The sequence below is a fragment of the Alnus glutinosa genome, chromosome 4, assembly GCF_958979055.1.
Source record: "Alnus glutinosa chromosome 4, dhAlnGlut1.1, whole genome shotgun sequence".
Taxonomy (NCBI): domain Eukaryota; kingdom Viridiplantae; phylum Streptophyta; class Magnoliopsida; order Fagales; family Betulaceae; genus Alnus; species Alnus glutinosa.
Genome location: NC_084889.1, coordinates 4,129,395 through 4,147,807, shown reverse-complemented (window position 1 = coordinate 4,147,807; position 18,413 = coordinate 4,129,395). Strand labels below are relative to the sequence as shown.

General features: G+C 42.6%; 1 protein-coding gene and 1 long non-coding RNA gene across 8 annotated transcripts in view; one reads left to right on the top strand and one right to left on the bottom strand.

Moving 5' to 3' along the window:
* Positions 1-17,240, bottom strand: part of LOC133867485 (agamous-like MADS-box protein MADS9) — a 28,933-nt gene extending 11,693 nt beyond the window's left edge. For 3 of the 7 annotated variants that reach the window (XM_062304264.1, XM_062304269.1, XM_062304270.1), the window contains exons 1-8: positions 16,742-17,240; positions 16,487-16,553; positions 15,863-15,924; positions 15,678-15,777; positions 15,558-15,587; positions 15,350-15,394; positions 15,163-15,207; positions 14,115-14,160 (exon numbers count right to left, since the gene is read on the bottom strand). In XM_062304264.1, the coding sequence (XP_062160248.1) occupies positions 14,115-14,160; positions 15,163-15,207; positions 15,350-15,394; positions 15,558-15,587; positions 15,678-15,777; positions 15,863-15,924; positions 16,487-16,553; positions 16,742-16,908 (562 nt within the window). In that variant the 5' untranslated portion in view covers positions 16,909-17,240. Of the gene's footprint in view, positions 1-14,114; positions 14,161-14,764; positions 14,833-15,162; positions 15,208-15,349; positions 15,395-15,557; positions 15,588-15,677; positions 15,778-15,862; positions 15,925-16,486; positions 16,554-16,741 lie in introns of those variants that run through there. The other 4 variants (XR_009900062.1, XM_062304265.1, XM_062304266.1 and 1 more) reach the window with 4 other exon arrangements.
* Positions 196-3,414, top strand: LOC133867486 (uncharacterized). The gene is made up of 2 exons (XR_009900063.1): positions 196-746; positions 3,186-3,414. It is a non-coding gene; the product is annotated as an uncharacterized LOC133867486 (long non-coding RNA).
* Positions 17,241-18,413: the final 1,173 nt, after the last annotated feature.

Below are 18,413 nucleotides of genomic sequence, written 5' to 3'. Positions count from 1 at the left end.
TTTTTATTAGACAACATATTTTTTTTTAAAACCAATAAAAAATACCTATGTTTATTAATTAGTTTTTTTATTAAAAAGTAACTCTAGTTAATTTAACTAGATAAAAGTTAACTATGGGTTAACTAGATTTTTATTAAAAAGATTAACTTAGGTTAATCTAACTAGGATAAAAAGTAACCTTAGTTAAAAAAAGAAAAGAAAAACTTGCACGGCAAGTTCTTTTATTGTTTTATAAAATTCTTATTTTCTTTCTCTTTCTTGGTCTTCTTCTTTCTTTCTTTACTATTCTTCGTTGCTTCTTTTTCTTATACCTGAGAACAGAGAGGGGGACTTGAGAGGAGAGAAACAGAGGCGAGAGAGAGAGAACACAATCGAGAGAGAGAGAGAGAGAGAGGGCCGATCGTGGTGGACCCAGACCGAACCGGAGAAGAGAGAGTCGGGGGAGGCTAGTCCTCCATGGGTCGCCGGAGGACGCGACTTCCGACGGCATGGAGCGGGACTTCCGGTGGGTGAGCTGGGTCGGCGTCGTCCAGCAGAGCAGAAGCCGATTTCCGGCAGGCTCAGGTGTTTTTCGGCCTAGCCCAGTGACCCCAAATCCGACCCGTGACCCGAAGACCCGAAGCCCAGTGACCCCAAATCCGACAGACCCAGAACCCGGTCCTCCATGGCGTTTTCCGGCGACTTCCAGAACTGATTTCCGGTTGTTTCAGCATGGTTTTCTGGTGGATTTATGAGAAACCCCCAAAGTAAGTGGTTTTGTAAAACTAGATTAATTCTTGGTTTAATCTTGTTGATTTTTAGTCTTTAATGGGTATAATTTGGAGTTGATGATTTGGGTTTAAATCCCTAGTTTCGGATCTGTGTGTGTGTGTGTCGGCCATGTTTTCTGTTGATGGAGATTTTGGACGGCTGTGTGTACTGTGATGTGGGCTTTGCTTGTGTCTTCTCTGATTTTGGACTAAAGGCTTGACCGAATGGGTGTTTTGGCCGGTTGAGTGTTATTTCCCTGTAGAGTTTTTAAGTTCAACATGTTATTGTTTTTATTATTGATGGCTGATTTTGGATTGGTTATTAATCAAAGAATAACAGATTCTATGGGGGGGTTTGCTGACTGTTTTGGTGTTTCTTATTTGGCTGTAAAGGTTTTGGCAGTGGGGTAATTCTAGTTGAGGCTTGTTGAACTGATTGGGTGTGATTCCGGTTTGTTGGCAGTGAGTGTATATTCCTACTGTTTTGGCTATAACATGTATTGATTTGGGTTTCCACTTACTTGTCGTTGGTTTAGTTGGTATTTGAAGTTAAGTTCTTAGATCAAGCTTGTGTTGAGTTGTTTAGGGCTTTATGGTTCTGGCTAAATTAGATTGATCACTGGTCTTGGCAAAAAGGGGATTGGATTAGGTTTGTGTCCTTTATTGATGGGTATTCGGATTTGGAGATTTCATTGATTATGAGTTGATTTCAGGTTATTAATGATTTTGATGTTGAAATCGTCTATGGAATTGGCTATGTAATTCCTGCTTATGGTGATTTGGATATTTGTTTTAGGTTGTTTAAATGAATAGATATTGGAATATTATTTGGAGGTTTTTGGCTAGATAATTAAGTGATATATATATATATATATATATATATATATATATATATATATATATATATATATATATATATATATATTGTGTTAAATTGAAATGGGATAAATGTAGTCCTAATGGATTTCTAACTAAATTTATGACTTTCGGTGGCTTTTGTTGATGATCAATTATGATATGAGGTATTATTTGGATTAGTGTAAGTACTGTGATGGAGTTTCTGTAATGTTAATTTAGAGGATCATAGTAATTTTACAAAGCGTGGGTGACGTATTGATGGATAATACCATTTGGAGGCCTCTTGTTATGTGTCATGTTTACTTTAGTAAAATTGTAGGATTCAGATTTTAGAATATTCTTCTAAGCTTATTCTTTCAATTTATTTAGGTAAAAGCTCGACTCCGAGGCTAACGACTAGTGCAGGTAAGGGGATACAACACCGAAAAACCCCAACAAGATTTTATTATAAATCTTTTGAAAAAGTGTTGGGGAATTTTACAAAGTGTTGCTCATGCGATTTTTAATGCCAAGCTTTATTACTCATATGATATTGTTTAAGAATTTTGAGCATAAATCACAGTTTTGGTTAAGAGCATTTTTAAGAATTATGATTTATGCATAATTATAGTTATGACTATAGAGCATTCCAAAATAAATGACTCTATTTATGAATACAGTTTTGAAAGAAAAGAGAATCTAAAGTTAAATTCTGCACATGACTACAGTTATAAAAGCGGCTCTTACAGTTTTGAAATAAAGTATACAGATTGAGCAGAGCCTACAGTATTACAGAAAATCGTTCATGTGCAGTAATTGTTTAACCCTGAGGCACTACTACAGTTAGGTCGGTACCGTATAGGGTAGCATGGCAAACATACCGTAAATCGGTGTGTGCTACCATCCGAGGTTGGCCTTCACCTAGGGAAGACCCCCAACCCGGCGACTCTTCTCTGTGACGACAGGCTGAGTCTATAGGTCCTTTGGACAAAGCCAACGTGCGCCGCTCACGGGAATTGGCGGTGTAGAGTCTATAAGAGGTTAAACCACAGAGAAAGGATTAAAGAGAAAACTGATAAAAAGAAATTACTGGATCATAATAAACTGTCATTCTCATAATAATCTGTCATTCTTATATCATTATTCATAATCTACAAATTCTATTAAATTGTTCATATGCTATGCCACCTGTTTTAAAACAATACATCTCATGTTATGAATCATGCCTTAATATGTGTTTTCTTATAAAACATAAACAGCCTAGCATATCATCTTCTCAGACAATCTCTAACTTATACTCAATCTAAAATCACATATTCATACTTCTAAACATCATCGTAATCTTAATATATTCAAATACATTTAAATCATCTAAAATAAATTAAAATCAATATACTATTGGTTTAGGTTCTAATTCAATTTACTTTATGCAATTCATCATATGTGAAATTAATTCTTAACAGTGAATAGAATAAATCTGTCATTATGCATGACTAAAGATTATGGCATAAAGGTTTATAGCATGTTTTATTTTCCCTGGTGTTGTATTTTCCTTACTGAGTTGTCGAACTCACCCCTTCTTCCTCCACCCCTCTCCAGATGACAACCGTAAGACGAAGTCCCTTTCTTGTAAGGGAGTAGACCTCGCTGAGAGCGATAGTTCGTGATGAACCAGCCAAACCCTAACATTGTATAGTACGATTTGTTCCTTTTGGAGTTCATGATTTTGTATAGATTTATATATAGAAAGGTTTAAGAGAGTAGAAGTTTTAAATTTTTAGTTGTAAATGCACGCTTTTATTTATAATGTTTGTTTTTAGCACTTAAACTCACGTTTTCCCTTATATCCAAAAACGGGGGCGTGACACGTGATGGGAAGGAGTCCCTTGTTGACAACCTCTTCCAGCACAAGGAATCCATATTCACCGAAGAAGTGTCCAACTGCGACTTACCTGGAAGATTCAAGGTACCTGACATTCCTGTCTTCTCTGGCAGCGAAGATCCAGTGGAGCATCTGGACAATTTCAGGTCCCATGTCTCCCTGCACAAGACACCAGATGCTGTGGCATGCCGAGCTTTTCCTCTCACCCTGTCAGGAAAAGCCCGAGACTGGCTCAGGAATCTCGCACCAAGGTCGATTGATTGCTTCGACACCCCTTGGACGAAAATTCCTGGCCCAGTTCGTATCCGGGAGAGCTAGAAGGAAACCCCGAGGGTACTTACTCTCTGTGCAGCAGGGACCAAATGAGTCTCTAAAAGACTATCTGTGGAGGTTCAACCAGGAGAAGCTGAACACAGAGAGTGCACCAGACGACTTCATTTACGGTGCAATTTTTCAAGGCTTGAAAAAAGATGGACCTCTGATGGCGGAATTGGCGTTGAAACCGCCGAAAGATCTTCAAACCTTTATGGTGAAGATGGACAGGTACATCAACCAGGAAGAAACGCTCCGAGCTCTCCTCAGTAATTCCCAGCAACAACAGCAGCCGTCCACTGAGAAGCCTAAGAAAAAGAAGAATCCTGAGCCAGTACAGGATGCTGGTCCCGCAGAATATAAGAAGGTGAAGAAAAATTTTGGAGATTATAAGTGGACACCGTTGAACACCTCCATCACCGAGGTGCTCATGGAACTCAAGAAAGATCCGAATTACCAGAAACCGAGACCCATTCAAGGAAATCCCCCTCCGTACTTGGCTCACAAGTACTGCGCCTTCCACGATTCACACGGTCATCTGACCGAGCAGTGTGTTTCATTAAGGCAGTTGATCGAGAAATTCATTGAGAATGGGAAGCTAGTCCGATTCCTCGCCAATGAGAGGAATCAACAGGAGCGAGATCACTATCCGAGGCCTAGGAGGGAAGAAGATCGGGATAATAGAAGAAACTATCAACCGAGACAAGATGAAAGAAGAGAAAGAAGCCGAGAGCCAGCACCTCGGCCTCGGAGGGATGAAAGAAGGGAGAGAAGTAGAAGCAGGCCTCGGGGGGCACAGCAAGGCAATATCCCTATCATCCACACCATCTCGGGAGGATTCGGAGGAGGAGGCGAGTCCAACTCAGCTCGGAAAACATACGCCAGGCAGCTCGATGATTTTGAAGTTTACTCGGTCCAGAGGCCCCCAAAATCTCGGAAGTATAACCCTCTGGTTATAGGGTTTTCTGATGATGATTATGCTGGAGTCTCGCTTCCGCACACAGACGCCCTCGTGGTCACCTTGACCATAGCAAACTATCAGACCCGGCGGATCCTCATTGACACTGGGAGCTCGGCTGATATTCTGTTTAAATCAGCTTTCGATCACATGGGTGTTCCATTAGAGAAGTTGGTTCCGGTCTCGTGCCAGCTACAGGGTTTTGCCAGAGAGAAGGTGTTGCCTCTCGGTTCTATCGATTTACCTGTGACAGCCGGGACTTATCCAAGGCAAAAAGTCATTATGGTGAAATTCCTAATAGTTGATAAGGTCTCGGCCTACAATGCAATTATAGGACGTACGGCTCTCAACGATTTCAAAGCGGTGACTTCAACACCACATCTCAGCATGAAGTTTCCAACAGAAGAAGGAGTTGGAGAGGTAAAAGGAGACCAGAAGGAAGCTAGGAGATGCTACAATCTGTCCTTGAAAGATACCCCGAGGCAGCACGGTCGGGGGGAGAAAACTAAGGAGGATGGAAAATAGCAATCACCGTTGGGGGAGCCTGTGGAAGCCTTGGAGGAGTTCGAGATAGGCGACTCGGGAAACAAAATTCATATAGGCTCACAACTCCCTCAACCCCTGAAGGAATATCTGGTGGCGTTCTTGAGGCGCAACAAAGATGTATTTGCCTGGAGCCATGAAGACATGCCGGGGATTGATCCCTCGGTTATAGTCCATAAGCTGAATGTGGACCCAAATTATCGCCCTGTGAAGCAGAGAAGAAGAGCTTTTGCCGCCGAACGAAACACGGCAGTTGCTGAAGAAGTAGAGAAGTTGCTGAAAGCTGGATTCATCCGAGAGGTAGATTATCCCGAATGGCTGGCCAATGTAGTGCTGGTAAAGAAGTCCAACGGGAAGTGGAGGATGTGTGTAGACTTCACCGACCTGAATAAAGCATGTCCGAAGGATAGCTTTCCCCTGCCTCGGATTGATTTATTGGTGGATTCGACGGCCGGGCATGAGCTCTTGAGCTTCATGGATGCCTTCTCGGGGTACAATCAGATCTGCATGGAAGAAACAGACCAGGAGAAAACTGCTTTCATCACAGACCGAGGACTTTACTGCTATAAGATGATGCCCTTCGGATTGAAGAATGCTGGAGCCACATATCAACGACTGGTGAACCGGATGTTTCAAAGTCAAATTGGCCGAAACGTTGAGGCATACGTAGATGACATACTGGTTAAGAGTGTTCGGGCAAACAAACACATAGAAGACCTCCGAAAAACTTTTCGGACTCTAAGAAAATACAACATGAAGCTCAACCCTGCAAAGTGCGCTTTCGGAGTTTCTTCAGGCAAGTTCTTGGGGTTTATGGTATCACAAAGGGGCATTGAAGCTAATCCAGAGAAGGTCAGAGCTGTCCTCGAGATGGAGGCCCCGAGAACAACAAAACAACTTCAACGACTGACAGGGAGAATTGCGGCCTTGAACCGTTTCATATCACGGTCGACAGATAAGTGCCTTCCCTTCTTTAAAATTTTACGAAAAGCATTTATATGGAGTGAGGATTGTGAAGAAGCTTTCGAGAAATTGAAGGAATATCTGGCCAACCCACCACTGTTGAGCTGCCCAACCGAAGGGGAGATTCTTTATCTCTATCTGGCAGTCTCTCCCTCAGCAGTAAGCTCGGTGCTAGTCCGAGAAGATTCAGGGGTTCAGAAACCGGTCTACTTTACAAGCAAAGCACTTCATGGTGCGGAGGGGAGGTACCCTCGGATCGAGAAGTTGGCGTTCGCTTTAATCATTTCAGCCAGAAGGTTGAGGCCATACTTTCAAGCTCACGCTATCCGAGTTTTAACCGAGTATCCAATGAAGAAGGTGTTGCAAAAGCCTGACCTCTCGGGAAGATTAGTCAACTGGGCGGTGGAACTCGGACAATTTGATATCGAGTTTCATCCTCGGACGGCTATTAAAGGACAGGCTCTAGCAGATTTCCTGGTAGAATTCTGTAACATTCCTGAAGCAGAAGAACTTCCTAAGGAGTCAACCTGGGTTGTGTTTGTAGATGGCTCCTCTACACAGAGCAGAAGCGGAGTAGGAGTCCTCCTCAGGAATCCCGAAGGGCAAGAGTTCGGTTTTGCTGTGAAACTGGACTTCGTTACAACAAACAATGAAGCTGAGTACGAAGCGGTGATAGCAGGTTTGGCATTATCCCGAGAGATGGGGGCAACCAATGTCGAAATCCGGAGTGACTCTCAGGTGGTTGTAGGCCAAGTCCAAGGGCAATTCGAAGCACAAGAAGATAGAATGGCCAGGTATTTGGAAGAAGTACGGAGATTCCATTCCTATTTTGAAAGGTTTGTCATCACAAAAATACCTCGGGAGGAAAACATTCGAGCTGATGAATTCTCAAAAATCGCGTCGGGAACAGAGGAAGAGATGGAAGCATCAAGAAGGCAAATTATTGTTCTGACCGAGCCTTCAATAGGTCCGAGGACCAAGGTTATGGAAGTAGACTCAGCACCGGAGGAGCCAGAGTGGGCTAGGGACATTATCCAGTTCCTTAGACATGGGTTGTTGCCCGAAGATAAGAGTGCAGCTCGGAGGGTGAAGATACAAGCAGCACGGTTTTGCCTTCTCGGGGAGACACTGTACAAAAGGGGATATTCCGAACCCCTTCTCAAATGCCTCTCCAAGGCCGAGTCGAATTATGTCCTCAGGGAAATTCATGAAGGAGTGTGCGGAGACCACTCAGGAGGAAGGATGCTGGCGCAAAAAACCATCCGAGCGGGTTACTATTGGCCCACGATCAAAAAAGACTCCGCTCTTCTTGTCAAAGCCTGTGACAAATGCCAGAGATTCGCAAGAATCATGAAAGCAAGTCCCGAGAAGCTCATCCCCCTCACTTCTCCATGGCCATTTGCAAAATGGGGGGTGGATATAGTTGGTCCGATGCCGGTAGGAAAAGGCGGACGGAAGTTCTTGATTGTAGCTGTAGACTACTTTACTAAATGGGCGGAAGCAGAGGCATTAGCAGCTATAACCACTGCGAATGCCATAACCTTCCTCTGGAAGTCAGTAGTGTGCCGGTTCGGGATTCCACATGCTTTCGTCACAGATAATGGGAAGCAGTTTGACTGTGAACCGTTTCGGAAGTGGTGTTCGGAGCTCCGTATCCGAAACCATTATGCTTCGGTACAATACCCAAAGGCGAATGGTCAAGTAGAGGCGACAAACAAGACCTTGGTAAAGATCCTGAAGAAAAAGCTTGATAAGAAGAAAGGAGCATGGGTTGATTACGTTCCAGAGGTGCTGTGGTCGTACCGAACCACCAGAAGAACTCCAACGGGCGAGACACCATTCTCACTTACATATGGAACCGAGGCGGTGATTCCTGTGGAAGTAGGATCTCCAAGCTTCCGGGTGGCTCACTACAATCCAGGACTCAACGACGAGAATGCTAAGATACACCTGGACCTGTTGCAGGAGAAAAGAGACGACGCTCATGTCACATGGGCGGCATATCAGAATCGAACGGCTCGGTACTTTAACAAACAGGTGGTGCCCAGAAAGTTCCAAATCGGAGATTGGGTACTCAGGAAGGTGAGCTTGATGACGAAAGATCCAACGGAAGGCAAAATGGGACCCGGATGGGAAGGCCCCTACAAGGTAATAGGATGCCATCAGAAGGGAGCTTATCGCTTGATGACCGAGACCGGAAAGATACTTCCAAGATCATGGAATGCCGAGCACCTGAAAAAATATTTCATGTAGTTCATTGTTCTCTCTTTTCAGTTTTTTACAAACAATTTCATATTCAATAAAGAATGTCTATCTCCAGTATCTACTGACAATCACAGAAATCCAAGAATCAATCCGATCTATATACTTAGGAAAAGCCTCTCGGTTTGTCCAAAACCGAGAGCAAGAAAAGTCTCTCGGTCACTCAGCACCGAGAGCAGGAAAAGCCTCTCGGTTTGTACAAAACTGAGAGCAGGAAAAGCCTCTCGGTTTGTCCAAAACCGAGAGCAAGAAAAGTCTCTTGGTCATTCAACACCAAGAGCAGGAAAAGTCTCTCGGTCACTCAAAACCGAGAGCAGGAAAAGCCTCTCGGTTTGTCAAAACCGAGAGCAGGAAAAGTCTCTCGGTCACTCAGCACCGAGAGCAAGAAAAAGTCTCTCGGTCACTCAAAACCGAGAGCAGGAAAAGTCTCTCGGTCACTCAGCACCGAGAGCAAGAAAAGTCTCTTGGTCATTCAACACCAAGAGCAGGAAAAGTCTCTCGGTCACTCAGCACCGAGAGCAGGAAAAGTCTCTTGGTCATTCAACACCAAGAGCAGGAAAAGTCTCTCGGTCACTCAGCACCGAGAGCAAGAAAAGTCTCTTGGTCATTCAACACCAAGAGCAGGAAAAGTCTCTCGGTCACTCAGCACCGAGAGCAAGAAAAGTCTCTTGGTCATTCAACACCAAGAGCAGGAAAAGTCTCTCGGTCACTCAGCACCGAGAGCAGGAAAAGTCTCTCGGTCACTCAGCACCGAGAGCAAGAAAAGTCTCTTGGTCATTCAACACCAAGAGCAGGAAAAGTCTCTCGGTCACTCAGCACCGAGAGCAGGAAAAGTCTCTCGGTCACTCAAAACCGAGAGCAGGAAAAGTCTCTCGGTCACTCAGCACCGAGAGCAAAAAAAAAAAAGTCTCTTGGTCATTCAACACCAAGAGCAGGAAAAGTCTCTCGGTCACTCAGCACCGAGAGCAGGAAAAGTCTCTCGGTCTTTCCAAAACCTAGAGCAAGGAAAACCTAAAGGTCAGTCCAATAAAGGCTATCAATGCAGGATTGCAGGTTTTCGGAAGGACAAGAGCATCCAGGAAAGAATCTGCCCACGTCCTTTCCTTAGACAACCCGAAGTGGTCATTAAAAGAACACTAAGACAAGAAAACCTCTCGGTTAGAGGTCTCCAAATGTTGAAAGATTGAAGCCTTCAAAGATAAAGAAATTAAAAGAAAGGTAAAGCTCAACAACCTAACTACCCACCTCAAACGACTTAGCCTGCGGTCGCAGACTAAGGTTGTGGGGGGTAACTCATTAAGGTAAGCAGGAAAGTCTGTCAAACACCGAGAGCAGAAAAGGTTTTTCGGTTTATCCGACACCGAAAACAGAAAAGAAAATGCCTAAGCAGAAGGTAGAAATTTCATTCAAAAGATATCATATTCTAAGTTTTATACAAAGAAAAATGTACAGGTAAAGAAAAGAGAAGATAAAAATTCAAGAAAACAGCTTCTAGCTAGCAGGATCGTCAAGAGGGTCTTCTTCGGGAACTGGCGCGTCAAGACCCCAATTCGGAACGTCGGGCATGAAGTCCTTACCAAACTCCTCCATCTCATCAATGGCTTCTTCGGGAAAACCCACCAACATCGGATCAACCGTCTCGGGATCAAATTTATATTGAGGATTTGTCACCAAAGTTCGAAAATTTTCGAAACCCCAATGACAACCCCGACCCCAACTCTGATCCCGAAGATAAGGCGCATAGCTCAACTGCTTCTGACAACGTTTAAGCTTTGCCCGATCGGCGTCATATCTAGCCCTGAGACGAATCAAGAGACTCTCCGAGTGATCCTGCGCCTTGAGAGCTTTATCCCTCTCGGCTGTAAGTCTTTCAACCTCATATTTGAGTTTGTCCTTTTCAGCCTCGGCACTCAACGCATTCTTGCACGCCTCGGAGCATTCATTCTGCACAGCCGACAAACGGATAGACAATTGGTCCGCACGATCCAGCTCGGAAGAAAGACTTTCAATAGAGCGAGCGTATCGACCGTTGGCCTCCGCCACTTCGTTACTCAAACGAGCGTTAGCAGAACGCATCTCGGATATAATTGAGTCCCGGGACGCGAGTTCCTCGTCCTTGGACTGAAGAAGAGACTTCAGCGCCGCAACTTCATCCTCTAAACCCGAGATGCGGGCTTGAACTTCGGAGGAAGGAGTGGGCGGAGACGCAGGACAATTTTCGCACTTCTGCCAGAGGGCAGTCATCTTCACAAGAAGCTGTCAAGAAAAAAGTAAGCAAAGTCAGAATCGGGATGCAAACAGAATAAAAAGTCCTAGCTCCAGAAACTTACCTGATAATGAGAGATGAGAATGCCTTGGGCGATCTTCTCGGGAGAAGACGCCCCTGCATTCCCCAGATATCCCTCGGGGATTAAGTTCTTTATGGCCTCCATCGGATGACCCAGAAGACCCCTGCCCAAAATCTCGAAGCCGGCCGAGACCCTGGAGGAAGAGCTAGGACCCACTTGAGGTACAGCCCCGGTGCTTGGGCTGGCCTCAGCACGAGACTCGCTCCTAGTAGAAGTCTCGGGGAGCACGCCAGCTTCAGGAGTAACGTTCTCGGATTCGATCCGAGACTCCTCAGCCACTCCAACATGGGGAGTTGTTTCGGGTTGACCGGGACTTTGAGTTCCAGGAGCAGATCCCGGCACCCCCTGATCAATCACTTCCCGAGAGGGGCAAGGCTCTTCAACGTCCTCAGCCTCGGACAGTCCAGTAGGAGTCTCGGTTTGTATAGGCGCAGAACATGAAACTCGGGGGGTGGAGTACCCCGTTTCACGATTTTCTTCAGGGGGTGGTGGTGTTTCTGGACGTTCCGAAGAAGGAGTTCGGGGAGTACCTTCTACTTCAGACTCTTCAGCCAAAGGCTCGTCTCGGGGGGTGCCGACTTCTTCATCCATCTCTTCGAGAAAGTCACCACTTGAAGCGACAGGCTCTTGACGCACTTCCTCTTTGTCGGAAGGTATTATAACCGCTTTACCCCACAATCGCCCGGCGTCCGCGAGTCTTTGAGCCATTCGGTCCTGGCCTGTAAGCTTCCGTTTCCTGGCCGGATGCTTTACCCTACGCGCAACTGGGACATCTCGGGCCTCAGGTACATTTCCTTCTCCTTCTCCAGACCTCTCAGGTACCGCACATTGTTCACCATGGAACGAAGCCTCGGAGCCAGACTCATCCTGTGAAACAAAGGAAGGAGCAGGACTAGCCTCGGGAATGAAACCCCGAAAGCTGGCAGACCCCTCTTCAACGCTTACCCTAGGTGATGGAGCCGAAGGAGGAGTTCTCCTCGCACCCGAGGCGGCCAAAGGAATCTTCTGTTTCTTTTGTGCAGGAACATCCCCGAGAACTTCCTCAGGTGACCTCTTCTTAGTCATAGGTCTCGGGGATGGAGGGGCTTCATTCCTCTTCTTGACAGCTCCCCTCTTGGTGATTAACTGTTTGTCTCTCGGAATGTCATATCCGAGAAACTGCCTCATATTCTCCTCGGTGACGAGATTGTCAAAATCGACTTCTTCAAACTTGTCGGCCTTGACTCTGGCAGCGGACCACCCACTTATCTCCTTAACATCCTCCAGTTCGGATACAGTGAGCGAAGGGGGGTCACTTCGGTCAGGTCGCAACAACTGCCAAGTCCGAGGCATCATACGATCTTCAGGAAGGAGAGTACCTTCGGGGCATTCCCACTCCCCGGAAACTCTGAAAAACTGCATCTCCCAGAACTTGTTGTTCGTCAGCCCACTCTTGAGCTTGATGAAAACAGGCGGGTGACGGCTGCAGAGTTCAATCATTCCCTCTGCAGTCTGCCTCGGCCTATAGATGTGGAAGAATTGCAGGATGTTCATCTCCTTCTTCAACACAAGCCTCCATAGGATGTAAGAGGCGAACAGGTACCGCCAAGCATTTGGCATTATCTGACTGGGCGCGATCATCAGAAAAAGAACGAAGTCTCGAGCAATCTCCGGAAACGGTAATCGAAGCCCAGCAAGAAACATCCTCTCATAAAGGGTAATATCGCCGCCATTAATGGACTGAGCTCCAGGCGCCTGATAGAACATCTTCACAGTTGGAGAAATTTCATAGTTCGAGCGAAGGACACCCTCATGCTTCGCGAAGATGATGGAATCGACCCTGCTCTCCAAAGGAGAAAGATCCACAGAGCCGTCGGGTCTCTTTGTCCGAACCCGAGACGAGGCTGAGACAGCTTTCTTGGGAGCCATGGAAGAAAGAAGAAAGGCAGAAACAGAAAAATACAGAGAAAGGAAAAGTTTGGGGAGGAAGACGACAATGGAGTATCGAGAAAAAGAAGTATCAGTGAGTGAACAGTACAATATCCCAACTTTAAACGCCTCCACTACCACGTGTCCGAAATGCCAAAGGGCGCTGTCGATTCAAAATTTCCGAAGAGGAAAAGGCGCGCCTTCCGTAAATTCAGCATTAAATACGCTGCCTCGACGATACCATTTAATGATGACAAAAAGGCGGCTGTGCAGAGATGACGTCGACGTTGGGAAAAGAAGCGGTCAAATTCAAAATTTGAACTGTTGAAAAGACGCGCCCTGCGCAAACATCAGATACAGACTGGCAGCCGGAAAGTAATTCTCTTATTTCCGTTTATTTCTGAAATTAGAGAATTAGGGGGGTAACTGTTAGGGATAAAATCAACCCTAGAGACACGTGGATCCAATGACACCTCGGAGTTATGTCTCGGCTACTTGTTCCGCATGGTTCTATCCAGTGAAGGGAAGGACGTTTAGGTCCGAAGACATCTCGGAGATATGACGATGTCTCGGTCTTAAAATTCTAGGTTACGGTGTGTAAAATATCCCGAGATCTCCCAGCCAAGATGGAGTGAACATATCTCGGATATTTGTGCCTCGGAGTAATAACACCTCGGTATGATATCGAGTCGGTGCGGTATCTTCTCGGGGTGATATCCATTGGATGAGTCAACATCTCAGAGTATAAACATCTCGGACTTACACAACCCTGTTATGGTGTGGATATATCCCGAGATCTCCAGGTAAAAGCAGAAACGTCTCGGATATCATCACCTCGGAGGTCAGCTGAAATGTGCTACAGTTTCCTAAGAAGGTGCCATGCGCCACACCCGTCTCAGAGTTCGATAAGGATAGAATCCCAGGAGATCAGGGATAAATTACAGATCCATGATTTATGGGATAAGATGGTTATTGACATGGAATCGAATTTAAAGAAGTACAAACGCGATCAACTGCGGATTCAGCACTCCTATTCAAATTCCCAGAAGATATGATGAAAACTCAAACCAGGCTAGGACTCAAACTCCTAATCCAACTCAATGTCAAGAGGGTCCGGCCTATAAATAAAGACCGTCATACCAGGTATGAGGGACACCTCTAAGCTCTTGAGATTAAGATTAAGAATTCTCTACAGAAAACTTTTTAGACTGACTTAGGCATCGGAGTGGGCGTGGTCGGCACCCCCGACGAGTTGTTTGTTCCTCTTTGCAGGGTTGAAGTGTTCAGTAGAAAATCAGGCAGCGAATCCTTAGGCGACACGTCACCATACCGGAAACTGTACCAACAATCATCATCCATTTCTCTGCTTGCTGCTTCCATGGCCATCTCCTGTTGTTGCTGTTGTAGTCAAGGGGAAGAATATAGTCGTTAGTTCTAGCTAGTTGAGTTAATTACTAGTGAATGCGTGCAAATTACTCATTTAACCAATGTTCTGACATACAAATAGAAGTTGATTCCAAAATATATATGTAACTTATCACCACAAATGCACAATTAATGCTTTCTTGGAGCTAGGCATGCTCACAAAACTCATGATCTTCCCTTCTCCATTCACAAAAAATTTCTTTTTCTATATATAATTATACAAGACGTAAATGGAAGCACACGACTCTGCATTTTTTACACGCTGTCACATACACATTCGTGTGCTCGCGCCCACAAACACTTCTTTTATGATCTTTTATTATTGAAAAATGTTTGAGGTAATACACATTTTACTACAAATTAATTGTTATTTACAAACTAATTTAACAATCCATAATTGGTTAAATAATCAAGAGGAATTGATAATCAAAGTACATTTTTTTGCTTAACTATGTCACATCAATTTATAAATACTATATATATGTACGTACATTTATAAACATGTGCATGCATACATAATTGTGTTGGGTAGTACTAAATTTATTACAACTTTAATCAAGTGGTATTTTTCACACACATTTATTACACTTCTTTCGCATCGAATACATAGCATTAAATGTCAACGCGACTTTCTATATCACCCACCTACAAAAAAATAAAAATAATAATAATAATAATAAAAAAAGATAAAATCACTTAAAATATGCTATGTCAACTTGTGTGAATTAAATTGGTGTGATCAAAGTAGCATTACTCAATATCTAAATATTTATATACAACATGAAGACTTTCGCATATCATATTACTGACGGACCTAGCTAGAGGGGGGATGGGGGCTTAACGGCGAAATATTAGACAAAGAGATTTTAATCTTTAAATTTGTTAAAAAAAATATTTTGAAAGTTCAATGCAGTTTGTCCCCTAAAGTTAAAAAGGTGCGCTTGTTAGTAAAGAATGGGAGGATAATGAGAATACCAGAGTGAAATGAAGGTCCTTATTCTCCTCCTCCAAGATCTTGTACTGAGGAATTAATGTCCAGACAGAAATGTTAAGGTCAGGCAAAGAGCTAGCAAATCTTTCGTATATTTCATTCACTGACATTTGCATACACAGGTGTGCTTGTTAGTAAAGAATTAATGGGAGGTAAAATGAGAATATATACCAGAACGAAATTAAGTGCCTCGTTCTCCTCCTCCAAGATCTTGACCTAAGGAATGTCCATACAGAAATGTTAATTAAGGTCAGGCAAAGAGCAAATCTTTCATATATATACTTAATTAGGAAGATCGATCGACAAGTTCTCATGCTTTTGTATATAGCTTTAACAATTTTCAGATGAAAAAATATAGCCCATTTTGATCTACATATACATTTTTCTTAGTCATCCTCCAGTAGTCCATCTGCAACAAAAATAAGGGAGAGAGTTAACCTTTTCTTGAATGCCATATATGGCAGTCAATCAAATAAATAATTACTATTTTGGTACTAACCAGCGTCTCGCGGATACTGCTGAGGCCATTTTCAAGGGCATCCTCAAGGACCATGAGCTCTCTATGGTTCAAAGATGTGATATCCTCCCCGTTCAAGTGCCTGCAGAGACATACTTCAACGTGTGTGTGTGTGTGTGTGAGAGAGAGAGAGAGAGAGAGAGAGGCAAAGAAACCAAATAACCTACCTGAGCTCAATCTGCATGTTGTCGTTCTCTTTCTTGATTCTATCAATTTCATTGCTTAGGTTCTGTGAGTTTATCATGGTTAGAAACCCTAACAATTAGTTTAATTGTCTCAGCAAAAAAAAAAAAAAAATAGATATACAAATCCATGAAGTGTCAGACTTTAATTAGCAGATCTTTTAAGTTATTTTTTTTAAAAAAAAATTAAAAATTAAAATAATAATAATGTAATAGCAGATCTGTTATGGATATTGTATTTCTACCGTTTACAAGGCTTTCTAGTCAAGAAACCGTCAGACAAAGATAGATCTTATCAAGGAAACATATATATTAATTATATTTATTTGCTTATAGCCTCCTAGCTAGCTACTATCTCTTTAGTCATGTTTGAATTTTTGCAAGGAAAAGGGAGGGAATACTGTTTTGTTTCCAGAGATCTGTTCACGGATGTTATGTTTTAACTTTTAAGTTTTTCATGTAGTTTTAGTTTTCTTTCTCAATGAAAAACACTAAAAAAGAGAGGGACAACATCCCATTTGTAGATCTGTACACAGAATTTATATTTCATGTTTCTTAACATGTTTTTAGCAAAATAGAAAGAGTTGATCGAAGAATATCAACACCTACCTCATGCTTGGGATCCCACAACCTCTTCCCAGAAAGCTTCTGGTAGATGTCCAAGATGTCAATCAGCCTTCACCATCAATTAAACACAATATTTCCCACACAACCCGAACCCCCGGCAAAAAGAGAGAGAGAGAGAGAGTTAGAACACAAAGAATTAATTACCCTTCCTTTTTGCCAGCAGGAAAACAGAGAGATCACAAAAAATCCAATAACCCAGAAAGACTATATGAAAAATAAAAGAGATGGATTTCATACGAAGTTGAGGGGCTGCAGTACTCCAGCATATTTCCTGAGCTAGCAAAGATAACTAGCGAAACTTTAGCACCACAAAGAACACTGATCTCCTTAGCCTTCTTCATGATCCCATTCCCCCTGCTTAAGTACTTCTCTAACCTCTTGATCTTAATCTTGCCTCCCCCCATCTCTCAAAACCTTTCTTCTTCGATCCTTGCACTCGATCTCCTTTTCTTGCTCTTCTTGCTTGTGAAATGAAAGAGTGAGGAAGAGATAGAGAAGAGAGAGAAAGCAAAAGAGGAGACTTTCCAATTCGAGCTGGCCGATAAGCAACTTTCTAAGCTGCTTTTAAATATCTGATCGATTCTTTCACGTTAGTTCTGTTGTACCTTCTTAACCATTGGTCCCTCCTTTCTCTTTCTCTCCGACTCTTTCCCTTTAACTTCGATGGGTTTTTAGGGTTTCAGTTAATTTAAGAACGGGAAACTTTTATATTGGTTATAGTCTGCGGAATCTAACATTTCTCCGCCATCTACATTCTCAGGAATGCCGTGTCTGAAATTCAAACTTCCTAGAATAATTATAAGAATCAATATATTATATAGATTCTTATATTTGATTTATTGTTAACCATTTTTGTAAGAATTATTTAATCTTCTCAAAATATTCTTATATACATTTTGTCCATATTGTCCATACAATTATAAGCTCGGTTTACTACCAACAAAAAGAACATGGGTAGACTGTGAATTTAGTCTTACCCGCAATATAGAGAGAGAAATGGAACCTACCGACATATAAACAAAAAAAAAAAAGAAAAAAAGAAAAAGAAAAAGCAATTAATCATATATATCTGGCTATTTGCTCCTTTCTGATGTGAAAGAGATTGCCTTAATTATAATTAAGACTGTCCCTACAACATAAATATTTAATTACAAATGTCACCATTATTCGACATGGCTTTTTTTTTTTTTTTTTTTATGTCAACATCATTCGAAACGACATAAATTTAAAGGGGTTTACGAAGAGAAAATGTTGTCTTATCAAAATCTTACCAACAGGATGCCACATCTCATATTATTGCTTAATAGCGACGGTTCAGAGATATGGATTCTCACCTCTACAAAAGAATTTACATTTTTTTTTTTTTTTTTAAGGAATCCACATTATCTTGAGTATGTTTCTGAATTCCTTCCACAAGTGCAATTAAACGATATAATTTTTTAAAATTTCAAATATCTGAAAATATTACATTTATCCAAACAGATTAGAATCCTCTCAAATTATTTATCTGAATCTTTTCAAATTGACAGGCAATTGTTTCTCACCACTTATAAAACCCACCTGATTGTAAGAGTGAAAATTCAGTTACGGTTACCGGTTATAACCGGTAACCGTAACCAGGTTAGTTGGTTGGCCAAAATCGCCAATCGACTCTGATAACTGGTGATTACCGGTTGGTACACAGTTATCCAGATTGATAACTAAAATTTTAAAAAATTGGGATTTTGTGGCTTAATTTGAGTATTGAGCCTACTTTTTGGGCTTAATTTAAACTTTTCTAGCTATTAAAAAAACATTTCAACATTTTTTGGCCCAATATGTTGGCCTAAGTTGGAATGGAAGTAAAAGTGTAAAACCATAAATTTTATTTTATTTTTTTAAATAAATAAATACATTTAAATGTATACCC